Source organism: Leuresthes tenuis, unplaced genomic scaffold (assembly GCF_036924035.1).
Source record: "Leuresthes tenuis unplaced genomic scaffold, fLeuTen1.0.hap1 SCAF_14, whole genome shotgun sequence".
In the NCBI taxonomy this organism is placed as follows: Eukaryota; Metazoa; Chordata; class Actinopteri; order Atheriniformes; family Atherinopsidae; genus Leuresthes; species Leuresthes tenuis.
The window spans coordinates 21,464,632-21,482,549 of NW_027325368.1; the positions used below are offsets into that span (position 1 = coordinate 21,464,632).

General features: G+C 41.2%; 2 protein-coding genes across 3 annotated transcripts; both read left to right on the forward strand.

Moving 5' to 3' along the window:
• Window positions 1–8,106: 8,106 nt before the first annotated feature.
• On the forward strand, window positions 8,107–14,836 carry trim110 (tripartite motif containing 110). Of its 2 annotated transcripts, none has more exons than XM_072364422.1 (8): window positions 8,107–8,693; window positions 8,778–8,873; window positions 9,074–9,307; window positions 11,535–11,557; window positions 11,768–11,913; window positions 12,087–12,358; window positions 12,770–14,081; window positions 14,748–14,836. In XM_072364422.1, the coding sequence occupies exons 1-7, from the start codon at window positions 8,205–8,207 to the stop codon at window positions 13,037–13,039; spliced, it is 1,530 nt and encodes a 509-aa protein (XP_072220523.1). In that variant the 5' UTR covers window positions 8,107–8,204; the 3' UTR covers window positions 13,040–14,081; window positions 14,748–14,836. The 2 variants fall into 2 exon arrangements, with proteins under 2 accessions (XP_072220523.1, XP_072220524.1); XM_072364423.1 differs by lacking the exon at window positions 14,748–14,836 and adding an exon at window positions 14,643–14,728.
• Window positions 14,552–16,445, forward strand: cbln12 (cerebellin 12). The gene is made up of 3 exons (XM_072364424.1): window positions 14,552–15,398; window positions 15,559–15,678; window positions 15,768–16,445. Exons 1-3 carry the CDS (start codon window positions 15,102–15,104, stop codon window positions 15,963–15,965), a joined length of 615 nt encoding a protein of 204 aa, XP_072220525.1. The 5' UTR covers window positions 14,552–15,101; the 3' UTR covers window positions 15,966–16,445.
• Window positions 16,446–17,918: the final 1,473 nt, after the last annotated feature.

Below are 17,918 nucleotides of genomic sequence, written 5' to 3' on the forward strand. Positions count from 1 at the left end.
GACCTTAAACACTCTGAAGTTGCAATCCTAATACGGTTTAGGGACAGGCAGCGGAAGCGAGGTTACGTGCATAGAAAACAAACAGACCAGTTGAGAGACAGGATGACTCACCGATCCACCAACAAGCACCCTTAGCCCGCTTAGAGGGACAGGTGAAAACAATCGCAGAGCTTACTTGTCAATAAGCAATACACTTGTGCTCAGGTACACAAAAACACAAACAAAATGCACAGCTGTGTGCTTGATAGCTGCAGTTTCAAGACACACTGTGGTCCCTTTCTTTACAACTGAAGTGTACAGACGGACAGAAACACACAACTGTGGTGCACACACTTTATACACACTTCTTCATGGGTATGTTCATGCTTCAGTAACTGGCAACAAAGCTAAAAGGGGACAATTGGAGTGAATAGTATTGCAGTTGGAGCACCGTATACAGTTCCTCACAAAGTTTCTTTTTTCTTGACCTTCTCAAGCTCATTGCCTACCTCTTCTATTGTGTGTTTTCAGATCGACTATACAGTCTCTTTCACAGATATTCTTGTTTGGATTTAAAATATATCTGTGAATTCTGGGTGGTCTGTGTCTGTGTGTGGAAGTTGCATTACAATGCAAGTCTTGAGCCAGCACTCATTTATTTATATGTTGACATTAAAATGGGAAATCTGCAGTGATTTACTAAAACTCTGGAACATAAATACAAACACAATACCCAAGGCAAAAGCAAAGTTTGCACAATTCCAACATGCTTGAAAGTCAATATTTGGTTTGACCACTTTTATTCTTCAACACAGTCTGGACCCTCTAAAACAACATTTCTTGTCATTCATTTAAGCATTCTTAAGGAATAGTTGTCAATGATTCTTGAAGGACATTAAAAAGCTCTTCTTTGGATGTTGGCTGCCTTTTATTTCGATTCTTGACAGCCACCCTTCCACAGAGACCATTTCTGATGAGGCTTCAGTGGATGGAGGGTCAACTGAGGGTCCCCATGCATTGCTGAGGTCCTGTGTCAGATCTTTGGTTGATTTCCCCCCCTATTTCTTAAAAACATCAAGTTCAGATACTGCTCATCTGCTGTAGATATTTTTAGGCCTGGCACTGCCTTAAATTAAAAAAAATAAATAAATGAGGGGTGGTTCAAAACTTTGCACAGTGCTGTACATTAGAGAAGGTTTTCAACTCCAAAAGTGCCGTTCTTAAGAGAAGATTGAGCAAGTCCACTTACTACAAACGTTATGGTGCAATGTAAACTAATGACACAGTAGACCATATAATAACAACAATGCACCTGTATCAAACCCAACCTCTGTGTTGTAAACTTCGCATCTCCTCCAACTGTCTCACCATGCTCAAGTATCCGACACGCTGGGAGCGTCAGGCTCATAAGCTGCTTGGGTCGTTTCTGTTTCCAGTTGGATATGCCTCTGCAGGATGGTCCCGAGGCTGAAGCGCACGAGCCAACACATAACTTTTATAATGTCTCCCTGCGCGCTGAAAAGTAGGCATCCCAAGTTACTTGGACGGAGAAAAAAAAAACGATGTAGACAAACTACATTATCGTTTCCAAAAACTGACACACGGGTCGATCAGACCTTGTAAACTGCGACCCCGCTGGTGGGTTTGTGGTGCGAAGAAAAAAACTACTGAAAAGCCTAAGAGACTTTTCTCAAAACTCACCGTTGGTCTTCCTTCTCCACACACATACACACACTCACTGTGATGACTATTTTGCATTCGCTGAGTGAACACCCAGTCTTTTGAGCCAAGACTCCGCAGCTCCTCTGTACTAAAACATTATAAATGGAAGGAGACTTAACTGCATCACATCAAGGCCCTTGTACGAGCTTCCAATTATTGATGAGTAAAACTGAAACCTCTCTGCAACGCCTTTTTTTCTAGCGTAACAAAAGCCAACACCATTCAAACTTGCTTTCCTCAACAAATCAGTCATATATATATTGTTCTACAAATGTATTTATTCATTAGTTGTGCCGCACTCCCGCAATTTCTAGCCTATTCGCGGTGTGCGCGGTAACCTATAGCCTCCAAGACGGAGTGGGATGTCATGTCGGCTCCTGGGTGAGCTCAGTAAACAGAACGGCTGAAATGAGGAGGAATTTGCAACAATGGCGTTGAGGGAGCACAGCTGAGTGAACATCACCCTCTCAGAGCCTCTGCAACACATAAGGCCACTGACTGGAAGCACAATGCTCCCTTTTCACCCGAACCCCGGCCGCTGACCACGTGGAGCGAAAGGTAGTGAAAGGAAAGAAAGACAGAGCCAGAGAGGGGAGAAAAATATTTTTTTCACCCGGGCCCTGTGGCAGGCGCCCCCCCCCCCCCCCCCCCCTTCTCAACCTCTGTGGGGCTCGGACAGAATAATAAATCGCACTCTTGTGTTGATGTAAAGTCTGAGCGATCGAATGTCGCCTACAAATGCAATGATACAAGTCTGAATGATTTAAATAGCCAGGTTTTTATTTTGTTGGGAAGTGAGAGTCGTCAATTTATCTAACGGTCTGAAACAGACAGTTAACATCTGCTTTGGGCCTTAAATGGGCACTTGTCTATTTAAACCAATCTGTGATAAATGAATAATAAAAGCAAACCAATCGGACTTTACGCCTGCGCCTCATAATCGACCATATTTTGTCAAAGTAAAACGAGTGATAACGAACAGTTATAAAGACTGTCACAACAGGGGAAATTATCGCTTTTAAAGCTGAATTCTGACGTGCCAACAAGGCGTTCGTATTTGCCGTGCCATTTTGTCAGTTTGATCGCGCTTAAGGTGGTGGGAAAAAAACTGTTTGAGCCAGTGTTTAGAAACCAGCAGCTGGGAAATGCGCGTCCCCGCTACTGTACAGCGACCTGTTGAACGCCATGCGCGCTCCCACATCATAACAAGTTATGATTCATAAAATATTATGAGTTCGCCGAAAAACACTGTCCCGGATGTGCATTTCCGCCATACGCCGCTCGTCGCCGACACAATTGTATGAAACATAGCACAAAAACAACTTACCATGTCAGAAACGATGATTTTTGGTACCAATATTGTGGAATGACAAACACAAAAAGGGGGGGCGCGAAGCACAGGAGCTCGGGTCTGATCGGCTCCGTCTCTCAGCCGGGACACTGGCGCAGCATTTCCCTATTCACTCCCGGTGATGCGCAGTCGGACAGCCGCATTTTTTTTCTCTCTCCCTCTCTCTCAATGATTTATCTCTGTCGCAAATTGCGTTTCACTCTCTCATGACAAAGCTTTATTATGCCTGGATGCATTTACTCATGATCCAGTGACAGGAGCAAGAGCAGAGGCGGTACACATGGACTACTAGCGAAAGGGGAGGTTTATTTTTCTTGGCAGTACGTGCTGATCTTCCTCCTCTCTTTGTGTTTGTCTGAGGCCAGCTCCCGTTCGGCCTATCTACGTTCGCTGCGGTACTGTCTGTCCATCTGTCTGCCCGGTTAGCTGGTTAGCTGTCTGTCTCTCTGTCTCATAATTAATGACCCTCGCCGCCAGACGGGTCCTCAGGGAAACAATGACCGTTACCTTCGACACTGGCTGTGCGTGTTCGTGCCACACATGAAAGCTCGCCGTGGGACTCTTCCTCAGTGTGATTGTTATGATAATTCGCTAGTTTCAGTTGATGAAACGTCAATAAAAGTCACGTTTGGCTTAAAGGTTTCACTTTTTCACTTTTTGGTCGAATTTTAATTCGTACACACACATTGCACATTTTTAGAAAATGTTTTATGGATAACCAAAAATCCAAAGTGTGCTAAAGTATGAGAGGCTGCAACAGCTCACATCATGTCTGTGTTTTGATGTTTATCTTTGTTTCCCAAAGTCACACAGTTCTTTGTGCCTTAGTAAAGTCTGTAATGTCTAACTGCTGTACTTATGGCATGACTCCTGATACTCTGTAGCTAGTACCGTGGTGCTGTGGTTTATGTCCTACAATAGATGTCCACTTGGTGTCTCTCGGAGACAATAATTTGGGTGCTGTTGCAAAGAGCTGCAATAGGCCACTACACATTGGGATATAGCTGCATTTAAAAAGATTGTTTATATGTTTTATTCTACAAATCCCCAAAATGTAACTCTTAATTTCTATACTTTAGGTCGTTTCAAAATAAAACATCTTCAATTTGATTCCAACAGCCCGTCTCAAAAAAGTTTGGATAAGTCAGGTGAAACAAAAGTCTCAAAAAGTCAGTGGTACTAAAAAGAAACAGCCTGTGGAACATGTTGCAAATGATTGGGCTAATTGGCAAGAGGTCAGTAACATGATTTTTTTTTTTAAAGAAAAGGAGCACCTCAGAGATGAAGATTTTCTCAGAAGTAAAGGTGGGCAAACGTTCAGCGGTCTACAAATTGAGGAGCAATTTCAGAGTACATGATATCATCAAATGATTCAGACAATATGAAGACTTCTCTGTTCTCAAGACACACAGCTGAAAAACACTATATATGAGATGTCTAGATTTTAGAAACCAAACTAAGACCCAACATATTTGGGCCCTCAGGCAGCACTGCATAAAAACGGACATGATTCTATCATTGAAATCACTGCAAGGTCTCACGACCAAATTCCAGAAATCCTTGTCTGTGAACAGCGAACGGTTCCATCCACAAAAGCTGTTTAAAGCTCTATCATGCAAAGAAGAACCCATATGTGAACATAATCCAAAAAGGCTCAACTGGACTGAGGCAACGTGAAAAACTATTGGGCAGTCAGATAATTGGAAATTTGAAGTTCTTTATGGAAATCATGGATGCAGGTTTTAGAAGAACATGTGCTCTCATCCTGACAACTTCTTAAGGGAATGCCTTGCATATTTCAGCAAGACAATACTAAAACAAATACTGCATCCATTACAAAAGCAATGACTTGTTAGTAGAAGTAGAAGCACTGGACTGGCCTGTGTGCATTCCAGACCTTTAACCAACTGCAAACATTTGGAGCATCATTTGCAGGCTGTTGTAAAAAGAGCCAATATTTTTCACGAAATATTAAAATGTCTTACTTTCTACATTCGATATGCTTTTATGTGTCCTCTTGTGACTGAAATATTGGATTATGAGTTTTGCATTTCACTTTTTCTTCTTTGAAATTGAGGTTCTATATGCACTCTCATCCTTTGGCTCCTCTTTTTGTCCCCTTTTTTTTAAAGATAAGAGTCCCACTTATATAAAGGGACACGCTTGGATATTGTCCAGGTGTGGTTATATCTCATATCTTCAGTTTACATCTGAATTCACAGTCATGATACTTTTAAAATTAACTGCAAGTGTTGTTATACTATCATCAAAAATTAGTTGATGCACAGGTAGGCAGGAGTGCTGAAAGCTACCATGACAGGGATGCTGCATGTTTCTCATATTTCAGCTTTTCACCCATCTGAATTGTTTGTGCTTTCTTCCAGCTTTTCAAGATAAACATATTTCTTTTGAAGCATAAAGATCTGCTATGTTTGAATTTCCCAATTCTCCCACAAAATAAGTGATATATGGACGAGTGATTTGCATGAAGTGTTTAACGAGGTATTTTCACATTGTACTGACTTTAAAATGCTCTTTTGAGATGTAGCGGCAGAAATGATTCCTGGAGAAAAGCTCCAGGAAATTATTCAATCTTACTTGCTTTGCTGCACAGCTGCGTGTCCTTGAGGTTTTGAGCACCTGTTTCTTGCTGCAGAAGTCCACTGTATTTCATTGTATATTTGTATATATTATGTGTGTTTTCATTTTCTAACTGAGAAAGATGTCAGACAAGCACCTTCCTTTATGAGAGTGAACAATACATTACATATGCAACAGTTTCCATCAAGAAGTACCTATGGCAAAAATGTAAAAGTTGTGTCTGAAAAAACTAGCTACACTCTTCATGCTTCTACGCACACAAAGAATCAAGGATTGGATTTCTGTACGCAAAGGTACAGTTCTCAGAAAAGCAATGTGCCTTATGAACAGTCCTTAGCTAAATGCTGTTGACCTCTGTTTAATTCCAAAGCTACAAAATCATCAAAGACAGCTAAAGAGAACATAAATGTACCTTTGATAACCTTCAGGTATTGTCAAATAGCTTAAACTTTGGACAAATAAGTGTGGGATGCAGGGCAGTGTGATCATTTGCAAGAAAAAGATTGTTTCAGTTTGAATCTTGACTGTGGACTTTATTTCTGGAGGTTTCATGTTCTCTGTGTGAGTGAGTGCAAGTTTGCTCCAGGTGTTTGGCTTGGTGACCTGGTGACTTGCAAATTGACAGTTGAGTTTATGTCTAGACAACTTTTGTCGCAAAGGGTGGTGAATTATTTTTTGAATGGTAAAACTAACCATGGGATACAAATATGAATACTGCTTATTCATACCTTATTAAGATACAACTGGAGTGATGCAGCATAAGTACCTTTTTGTGTAGGAATTAAGAGGGTAAGTGGTAGCCAGATATTGGTGCTACAAATCAAACGCATTTGATTAATTGATCATCATTAAGTGTGAGTAACTCTATAAAGGCAGAGGTTTTTGTACTTTGCTGGTCTGGAGTATTCAGGTGTATGTTAAAACAATACCAAGGAGGAAAGACATCAGGAATGATGTTAGAGAAACAATTGTTGCTGTCCGTCAATCTAGACAGGCTTATAAGGTCATTTCCAAACTATTTAGTGTTCATCGTGCTTCTTTGAGAAGATTATTCACAAGTGGAAAATTCCCAAGAGAGTTGCCACTTATTCCAGGAGTGGATGTTTCAGGCAGTTCATCTCAAGGTCAAGCTGTGCAATACTCAGAGAAATTGCAAAAAGCCCCTAAACTACATCTCAGACTCTACAGGCCTCAGTTAGCATGTTAAAGTTAAAGTTCATGATAATACAGAAAAATACTGTACAATATATACTGAATACTGGCTTGTTTGGAAGGGTTGTGGGAGAAAAGTTCTTCTCACTAAAACAACATGGCAGCACAGCTTGGGTTTGCAAAGTTGTAACAAACAACAAGACTTCTGGAACTATGTCGTTTTAATAGATGAGACCAAAGTGGACACGTTTTAGCAGAATGTACAGCACCTCATACCAACTGTCAAGCACGGTTGGGGGAGGACCTGGACAACCTGCAGTGAGTCCACCATGAACTCCTGTATGACAGCTAAAGGTTGGCTGAAACTGGATCATCAACAGGACAATGATCCCAAACACTCTTAAAACAAAGACTAAATTTGTTGCCTTTAAAGTTATTAACTTGCCCTTTGCTGCCCCTCCCACCTCAGGGTAAAGTGACCTCTCAGAGTGCCATGAATCTGTTGGGATTAGTCAACACACTGACCGCACACTACGCACACACTCACCGATGGCAGCAGTCTGAAAAACTCCAGGACATCAGCAGGTAAGGAAAGTCCCTTTCTTGTTTCTCTTTTATCAAACAGGCAATGGAATTCCGACTGGCACGGATGAGATAGAGGTTGAATACATAAAAGCAGAGCACATGTTGAGGAAAAAAAGGACAGCAAAGTGTCTAGGATGATCTCCTGATCCCTTCACTGCAACAGCTTGTGTCTGAGTAGTTAATGCTCATCTGGGGTCAGTGTTACACTCCCTTTACTCTTACGTTTTCAAAAAAAATTCTCTAACTACCCATCGTTTGTTTAATTTTTTGTCTGCTTAGTAAATAACACAGTTAAAGAGCCTCTCAAACCGCAAGGACTTGTAACGGTCGGTTTACATGTCAAGAAGGATTTCCTTAAACTTGTAAGAGGATTTAGGCCTTTCTGTAGTGCTGATGTATTTCCTGACTTTATATCATGAAGTGAGGTGTTTTCCCCCATTTTCCTAGTAAGATTTGTTTCACTGCTAAGTACTCTATTCTTAGCACACAGTGGGCAAAAGCCCAGTAGACAGGATTAATGGTCTGAGTGAACAGTTGGAGTGAAATAAGGGCTTTCCTCTTGTACCCAGCTCAGTCCTGGCTTAGGCATTAGTATTTTTTCCATGTAACACGAACATGTAACTTGTGCAAAGGTCTTCTTTAGTTTGGTGCTGCACAGACCTCCTAAAAGGACTGGTTTACTTTTTTTTGCTTGTACAGTCAATTGACTACAAAAATATTTTATGAGGTTCTCTATGTATGTTACATTTAATCTCTTTATTATATGAACTCACTGTTTAGTTAATAGTCCTCAATAAGGACCATCAACTGCATCATGGCGTCCTTGGATGAGGAACTGACTTGCTCTGTGTGCCGAGACAGCTTCAGCCAGGCCCACCCCCTGCCCTGTGGCCACAGCTTCTGTCCCGCCTGCATCCGCGAGGCCTGGATCAACCGAGAGGAAGAAAAAAGTCGCTTTACCTGCCCTCAGTGTCAAGAGGAACATGGTGAAGTGGCGTGTGACTGCTGCCCTCCAGAGGCTGAAGATGGACAGTCACCATTGGCTGTCAAGACCTGTCTTAGGTGTGAGGTTTCGTTGTGTGCCAGCCACTTACAACCCCATCTGGACAGACCAGCATTTAGTGCCCACCTGTTGGTGGATCCTCTGGGGGACCTATCCAAACGACGGTGTCCGAAACACTCAGAAATTTTCCGCTACTACTGTGTGGATGAGAGGGTATATATGTGCGGTGACTGTCTACTGGAGGGAGGCCATGCTCGGCACAAAGTGAAAGCACTGAGACACGTGGAAGAGGATCTGAAGGTGAGCCTGAATGGTATGAATTAAATGTGTTCTTGTGTTAGAATCTCAGCGTGTTTGCTGAAACAATGATTTTGTTTTTCACAGGTCATTCTCAAGAACCTACTCATCAAAGCAAAGAAGAAGCTAATAGATGGGGAACAAATTCTCAAAGATCATGAGAATATTGATTCCACCATGGCTGTGAGTAAAAAAATCATCTCAGTGGAAATAAGATTCAACATAATGACTTAGTGGAATTTTTACTTGTACATCATATGGCCTCAAAAACTCCAAGATTAAAATCCTCAACATGGATAAAAAAAAAACACTGACTTAAATTAAATATCATACAATTGACATGTGTCAGTCACAAACCAAAACTTTATCATAACTTGTTCCAGGACTCTCTGATGCAGGATGACAGTCGGGTGGAGCGGCTGGACGTAGATTTGCAGGTTCAGGTGAAGAAGCTGGTGGTGGCTTTAAGGGAAATCACCAAGAAGGAGAAGCAGCAAGTCATAGAGCGTGTGCAGAGAGACTGCACCAAAGTGAGGGACGACATGAGCCAGACAGTGAACATCCAGCGCTACATGACCTTTCTGTTGGCAGAGACAGACCCCTTCCTGCTCATTTGGGTAGGACTCTGTACCCTGTACAATGCAACAGTGCCAAATTTGTTGAGAACTATGTCATAAAAGTGTACACAAATCTGAACATGGCTTAAATTTAAATAGTTTGTGATAATATTACAATGCTTTCAGAAATACACAATTATGATACAGTTTGGCTTTTGTGATGCTAAACAGAATTCTTGGGACAGCTGAATCTTTGTTTTTTTTAGTGTAGCCATTCCATTATCATGACTCATTGAAAGAAAATAATGCTTGGCTGGTAAGTCTACTATTTAAACCTGGACTGAAACATGCTGAAAAGATATTCTTATTGTCCAGATGAGTAATAGAAGTGACCCCATTACTTTTCTATTGTGCTAATAGCCACTTAAGCTTTTCAGGGCCATTCCCTGCTCACTCATATAACCTACCCAGTTCATGTCATGGATGATCTAGGCAGATTGTGTGGGCAGGTTTTCTGAGATACCCTTGTGTGATCAAGGCAGCATAATTAGATAGATGTCAGCATCATAGCTACATGACACAACACAGTTAGCCAGCTATTCTAATATGTGTACTAATGATAACATTACTGAGACTGTGAGGGTACATCATGCTGTGTTGAATGTTCATATGGGGCTGTCATCTTGCTATACTAATCTTGAAACCTGTTAAAAAAGTTGTTGTGCTGTTGTTTCTCTTACTTGCAGATAAAATTAGCATTTGGTTATTTCAAGAGAATTTATGACTTTAGAGGTTAATCCAACAGTGTGCACATACAAACCTCATCCTTAATGTTAGCATGCAGGAGCTAATACTCTCAAGATGCTTTTCCTTCCACAACATAGTACTCCCTACAACACTGTTCTTCAACCTCAGTTCTTGAGGGCCATTGCCCTGCATGTTTTAGATGTTTCCTTGTATCAAAACACTAGGCTTAAATTATCAGGGCATTAAAAGGCTAGCTGTAACATGGTGGCAAGCTGATGAAGTGAGCAAATTTATTTGAATCAGGTGTGTTGGAGCAGAGAAACATGGAGGGCCGTGGCCCCTGAGGGCTGGAGTTGTGTACACTGGTTACTGTATAGACCTCCTTAGTTATTTAACTTAGCTACTCCGAACAGGCTACTAATGACAAAATCACTGCGCTGAAGGTGTCTTTAACTTAAGCAGGTTTTGTCAGATGATGGTTTTGTTAGATAAGGGAACTTCTTTTAAAGAAATTCTTCTATTTGGAACACCCTGCAGTGTCACTACTGCAGAAAACTCTCCCACTTACATTAAACTTGTCATCAAATAGATGTCTGTTACTGATGCTGTTGTAATTTTAGAACTGACAGCTAACATGAACTTTTAGGTATGCAGCTAAGCTAGCCATACCAACATTAGCTTAGCTGTCCAATAGGCTAGTGATGATGTCAGCAATGTAATGTTTCCAGAAAGATACAATTTTTAGAGTTTTAAACATTGTTGTTTTGAAGTAACCTTACCTTACAGCATCAATAAGATAATACATAACCAAGCTTTATTTTCTTTGATAAGAACTCAAGCAAATAGCATCAACTGATCGCTAATTTAGCTTTTTAACTTATATAAAGTGAGAAAGAGTCACTCAGTTCCCCTTACACTGACCTTGTAATCTTACTTAACATGGCTGAATACCATGTGAAGTCCACTTTACAGACTAGGTGATCAGAATGTGAGATCCTCAATGTCTTGTCACTAAAAATGAGACCCAATGACCCAAAATTCAAAATGGAGTGACATCAACTTCACATTCATTATAGTTTTATAGGTTCTATGCTACGTCATATAATCAGAATATCTGGCCCAACAAAATAATTTTGAACATAAAAGTTAGCTGATTAATTTAACTGACTAATTCCACAGTTCTGCATAACCATGTAATTATTTTCAAACATAATGTGTTTTGAAGCAAACTTTGAAGTAAAGCTTTGAATCAGCTTTACACAGACTAAAATAACTCGTCAGTGCTTCAAATTCAGAGTGCTTATTTATGTAGCAGAGCCACGAGGAAGTTAACCACAATTATCAGTATGTTGTTGAAGCTGGTATATAGTGGACCAAAGAGGGAACTGAGTGAAACACACACAGTCACAGATAGAATGAACTCACATTTCTTTTCTCTTTGCTCATCCTCCTGAGCTGATTCACATGGATAAATGTAGATCTTTCTGTGAATATTTTAACACACGCTTATCTCTGCTGTCCTCCACCTTTCTTTCCTTAGGCCTTTCAATCAGATGACACAAAGTAAGTTCAGAAAACTGAAGGGAGATTGTGTTCAGTCATGTTTTAAGCTGTGTTAATGTGTGTGTTCAGATTTTCACCCATAGAGGTGTTGTTATGTGAAAGACAGAGAGACACAGGTTCCATTAATGCAGATAATTCCTTTAAAAGACCTTTTTTTTTTTCAGAGAGAGATTATAATACCACTCTATGTGTTGGAATTTTATATTATAGGTTGTTAGCTGACTTGAACTGCCCGCTTTTCACCCCTGATGCCATCAGTATGGACAGGAAACACCTCCTGGAAGACATAGAGAGCAAATATCGAGAGTTCATCACTGCCACACTTCGCTGCCTTAGTGAACTCAAGCGGGAGCTCTGTGAGTGCCATGGGTGATACTAGCACCCACTGAATAACCTTAAGGGAGTCATTTGGAGAAATGTTATTTTCCGTCTTGTAAAAAAGAAAAAAAAACACATTTGTCCATTAAATTAGAGGTCTACCCAACAGAAAGCACAAGTCCCAGTGTCTTTATTCTTTCTCTACCTACAGTAACTAGTCCTTTGACTCTGGACACAAACACGGCCCATCCTCTGCTGAGCATCTCAGATAACCTGCGCTCAGTTGCACGAGTTAAAAGCCGCCTGCCCTGCGCTGCTCATCCCGAGCGTTTTGACCACTGGCCACAGGTTCTCACAGTCCAGACTTTCACCTCAGGGACTCACTACTGGGAGCTGGTGGCTGAGGGTTTCTGGGATGTTGCAGTCTGCTATCGAACCATTGGACGGAAGGGGAAAGAAGGCAATGCTTTTGGGAACAATAAGGTACACAAACAGTAGTGGCTCCTCTGATCTGGTCTTCATATGTTCCTGGTGTGCTGTCATAGTTTACAATGAAATTCTGCCGGTTGACACAAATCTACACCGCCAAATCCAAAATGCCACAGCCCTGATTTATGAGCAAAATGTTCATCACACAGTCTAGAATTCTAAAGACATGTACCAGTCTACATGCCCCTATCAAGCACTAGATTTTTAAACGCAGACTGCAACTGGTGGTTATTTTTGTAATTGATTCACCTGCTCATTCTGATTCACCTGCTCATTCTGATTCACCTGCTCATTCTGATTCACCTGCTCATTCTGATTCACCTGCTCATTCTTTATGAACTGTTTGCTGTATAGGTTTTCCTCAAAAACATGTTCTTGAAGAGAGCATCTTTGTTTTAACCCCAGGTGTCATGGAGCTTGACACAGCAGCACGACAAAAAGCTTGCAGCCTGGCACAACCGCAGGAAGACCCGCCTCACACACCAAATGGCTGGCAACAGAGTTGCAGTTGCCGTGGACTACAGCGCAGGGACCATCACCTTCTCAGAAGTGGGGCCATCCAACAAACTGATCCACCTCCACACCTTCTCTACGCACTTCACCCAGCCGGTGTGCTTGGGGTTTGGACTCTACAAAGCTGAGCTCAACAGTCGCATCTCTCTTGTCAAAGTCTGAGTTGACGGAGGGGAAGACCAAGGGAACAACTCTGGTCTGTCACTGTGATGCGCTGACTTTGAGAAAACAACGCAGACTTGTGCTGGATTCTTTGCCATGAGCTCTACTTTCAGGCTGAGGTCGACTTCTTCTCTTTCTCCTCAATAAGGAGCAAATCTGTGTCTCTTAAAACTGATCATGTGATGTTGACATGCAAATTACTTTTACAAGAGACCACTGAGGATTTGATGCATAAGCATGAGATGTTGAGGCCCATTTTTAAAAAGGAAAATCAGTTTTGGAAGCAGATTTCAACATTGTTATGTATTTTTTTCCCATGATGTTTACAGAAATAGGTGCTTGAGCAGGTTGTGAATGTTTTGAATCTATATCTGGACAAAAGCTAATCCGATTTTTCACATCTGCTTCAGTTACATTTTGAGGGTACCTTCTTATTTCTCAAAGTAGGTGGGCATTAAGCATAATCACATCAGGGTATTTAATGTGGTTATATGCTCAAAAAGGTACGAAATTATAGGGCAAAAAGTGCTTAAAGCCTGTTAAATTACCTGAGAATTTACTTGAAAATTATGTAAACGGAACTATCAGGTTACTTTAAACAGAGATACACAGAAATAAAAGCGCACAAGCAACAAGCCGGAGCTTTTGATCCTTTTTAACTCAGCTTGAGCACACATGAGAGGATCGCTGTTTTCACTGGAAATTACAGAAGAAAGGGAAACAACTGCCACTCACTCGCTAACTTTGCTCTTTGAAGCAGCTTAGATACCCAATTATTTTTCTTTATTTCACTGTAAAGGTGAGTGGGTGGATGCGGTGTAGAGGGTGAGAAAGAAGCAGACGGAGAAGGGGGTGGCTGAGAGAGAGGACACACAGGGAGAGAGACAGAAAGATCAGAGCTCACTCTGGATTGGTTGCGATCAGCTCGACTGCCGTGCTGTAAGATAATGTGACAGAAGAGCAGGATTCAGCACTTCAGCTACGGCCCGAAAACAATAGTTTTCACCTGATTTCAGACACAAGATTGTTCAAGTGGAAACAGGTGATAATCTACTTTTTACTCACTTATTACTCTAAATAGTTACATTGTGTTCGAGCACTTGTTTTACGATGAGTAACATAATTTGCTGTCATAGGAATCTTTGTCCAACCAAGAATTTGAACCAAGAAGTATTTGCTTTTGTTGTAGCATAGAATAGAAAAGAAAAATACTTTATTCATCCCCCAGTGGGGGAAATTAAAAAAAAAATTGCTGTATGTTTTATTAAAGCTGAAAAGGAAAAAAAAGTGATAATTCCCAAAATATCTAATCTCAGGGAGTTGAAAATGACAAGACAGGCTGCTAAACCTTCAATGAAAATAAAGTAAAATGGAAAATGTTGCTAATTTCTTTTTTTGTATATAGCTGTTGCATATGCATGTGAAAGTGTGAAACAAAAGCCCAAGTGTGTGTTAGGGAATGTGTGTTGACGTAGGGGGAGGGAAAGAGGAAGGGGGGTACTTGTAAAAGACAGATGGTCACTCAGTGGCGTTGTTCCCCCACTCCCTCTCTCATTCTCGCTCCCTTCTGGGTCCTGCATCCTTCCCCCTGTCACCACTCCAGAATCCTACCTCATCTGTTTTTTTCCCTCACCTCTCCCGCATACATCCTCTTCTACTTTGAGCTCAGACTCTCAACTCGGATCTGCTCTCTTTCTTCTTCTCCCAGCTCCGACTCTGCCTCCTTGTCGTCTTTTTTTTGCTGAGAAAATCAACTTGCAAAGACCGATTCTTTTTCCTTTCTGCTGTGTTTGTGATTGTCATTTTGGACCCTGCTGACTCAGCAGGCGCAGAAAGCGGGTTGGGATTTGTAGGGGCAAACAAGAAAACTGGAGACAGACAAAAAGTTTGATTGGCAGCTATGAGTAATGGATTCTGACCTCTGAAAGAGATTGAGGAATTTCCAAAAGGGCGGTTTCTTTAACTATAGCATGCTTATTAACACTTCAAACTGCCCAAAGTGACGCTTCCTTTTACTATAATCAAGAAGAGATATAGCTCACCAAAAATCCCAGGTTCAGTCATGCACCGCAGCTCAGTCCACTTTGGACACATCCACATCTACATCCACATCCTGCTGTGTGTGCTGCTGTTGTGGGGACCTCTGGGGTCCAGGGGCCAGAATGACACAGAGCCCATCATCCTCGAAGGGAAATGTTTGGTGGTATGTGACTCCACTCCTTCATCTGAACCTGCTGGGAACGCTTTGGGCATGTCAGTCCGCTCTGGCTCCGGCCGAGTGGCCTTCTCCGCCAGCCGCCAGACCAACCACGAACCCACGGACATGAGCAACCGCACCATGATCATCTACTTTGACAATGTGAGTATTAAGCTGCATATATGTCTCTAAATGAAGTGAAAATTACATTGAAGCTGGAAGTTTCATCAAACATCATTCTCTAACTTGTATACATACCTTTTAGAATGTTAATGTACACAACACATATCATTAACCTCCCTTTTCCTCACCATCTGATCAGATTTTAGTCAATGTGGGCACTCATTTTGACCAAGAGAGTAGCGTCTTCCTGGCACCGCGGCGAGGTGTGTACAGCTTCAACTTCCACGTTGTAAAGGCGTACAATAGACAAACTATTCAGGTACGATACCACCTCAGCTATGACAGGTATAGCTGACATTCTAGTGCATCTACGTGCTCTCTCTGATCCTGTTCTTTCCTGTCACTTAGGTCAGCCTGATGGTGAACGGCTGGCCGATGATTTCAGCTTTTGCTGGGGACCAAGATGTGACCAGAGAGGCTGCCACCAATGCTGGCCTGGTGATTATGGAGAAGGGGGACAAGGCCTACCTCAGACTGGAGAGAGGCAATCTGATGGGAGGCTGGAAGTACTCCACTTTCTCTGGGTTCCTGGTCTTCCCCTTGTGAGAAAGGTGGTGAGTTTAGGTGTAATGAGACAGTCAGATCAATATTTATATGGGGCTTGTTACTGAATGAGAGAAAAGGGGGGAGGTGATGGGAGTAAAGATAGGAGTCAACATGTTGCTACACAGAACATGAAGTGATGGGGTTTATGCAGAACTGAGCTAAAGACGACACAAATGGAGAGAAAAGCTACTAAAGCACTTGTTTATGGAATTTATTTGCTTTGTCTCTATGTATAAATATTTGTTCCAAGGAAATATTAATTATGATAAGATCATAAAGTAGAAATGTGCAATGTGGGCTTCTGAGCTAAGAGTATGTGAAAGCCTTAATTCTTTTTAGAAATTCAAAATGTTTAAATCACTGCTGTGCTTCAAATGATACCCTTTCTTGCTTGGAAAAAAAAAGACAGTTGTCCTTTATTTGAGCGTGCTGTATGACTGATAATCTATATGCCTGTCAATATCCTGCAACAGATGTTTATTTACCAAGAAATTTCTATCAAGAACAAAAAGTCTAAATAAAATTAACTAAATTTGTCAGTGTAATATCTTTGAGTAAGTGTGCAAGAATATGTGCAGTCATTGTTTTATGAATTGTTGCAAGCGTGGTTTTTTAAATTGCTAATTCAAAGCAGTTTTGCCTCTTCAATCTTATGGTACGCTACCCAATGCCACGGCAGCGGTTTGTAAATATAGCTCCCACCAGCAGAGTTGGCGTTGGCGTGGACCAAGCAGACCAGCATGGGACAGCATATAAGTGCGGTGTATGGCGGATACTCCTCGCAGGGATGGAGACAGATGGATGCTTTGGCGAGCAGGCAGGCTCCTCCCTGCAGGACTGCCATGGATGAAGTGTGGTGTACTGTCACATGTTGTCACTTACGCTTCCCTGATTCAGGACCACCTTTTTCCCTCTCTCCTTTCTTTTTACCTGTGTCTTAGTCAGTTTCTAATGCACTGTACAGTTATGATTTCAGGAATTTTATCAGTAAGAGTTCTTGAAAACGAAAAAAATGGCATTTCCTGCTGCAACATTAATGGACAAACTGAACAACGTGGGAGATTGAGAGTCGTTCTTGTTATTATACTATATTTTTGTGACATCCAGCATGAGGCAGAATGGTAGATATTATTGCGTAGAATCAATGCTTCATCAACCAACCATGCCAAGCAGCCAACTTTCTTTCCCTCTTGCACCTCAAAAGACCTGCAAAAGCTTCACATTGTCACTTATTTTGTCTCTTTGCTTTTCATGTGGCGTTTTTATCCAAAAGACCTGTGTAACCTAATTGTAAAGTAATGCTTATTTCATCTTATTTCAGCCTTACTATTAAAGTACTTAAAATACTTATTCTTTAAAGGTTTTGCTATTAAAAAAGAAAAAGATTACAGAAAGAACTACTAGTGGTATGTGGAAAAAAAGTATAATTAGATTAATCTTACTATTCTTAAAACAAAAACGGTAGCGCTCATGAAATACCAACCGAAACAAATTATTGCGTTTCAGTCGTCGACCTCTAGAGGGCGCCAGAATTCAACCACACACCTGAACCAACCATGAGCGCCCGAAGACCATCATATCGATACATAGAGAAAGCTATTATGAGTATTTGAGATTTATTAACTATAACCACCAGAAATACCACAGTGTATTAATTCGGTCTGGATCCATAAATCTAAATAGTGACACACAAACCGTACAACAAGTCTTCATTCATTTAATGATGTGGACTGATTCCTGAGCAATGGCCAACATAATAAAACCCTGAAAAAACTGGGGGTGTCATTCACAAGCAGCTATGAAAGCAGTGTAGTATTATAGACATTATTAAAATAACAATTTTCTCCATACTGCTCTAAAAGTCACATGTTATTTACTGTGAGAATCTATGGCAGTAAAACAGCAATCTTGAAGATCACCGAGTCAAATGATCTCAGCTAGGCCGCATTTATT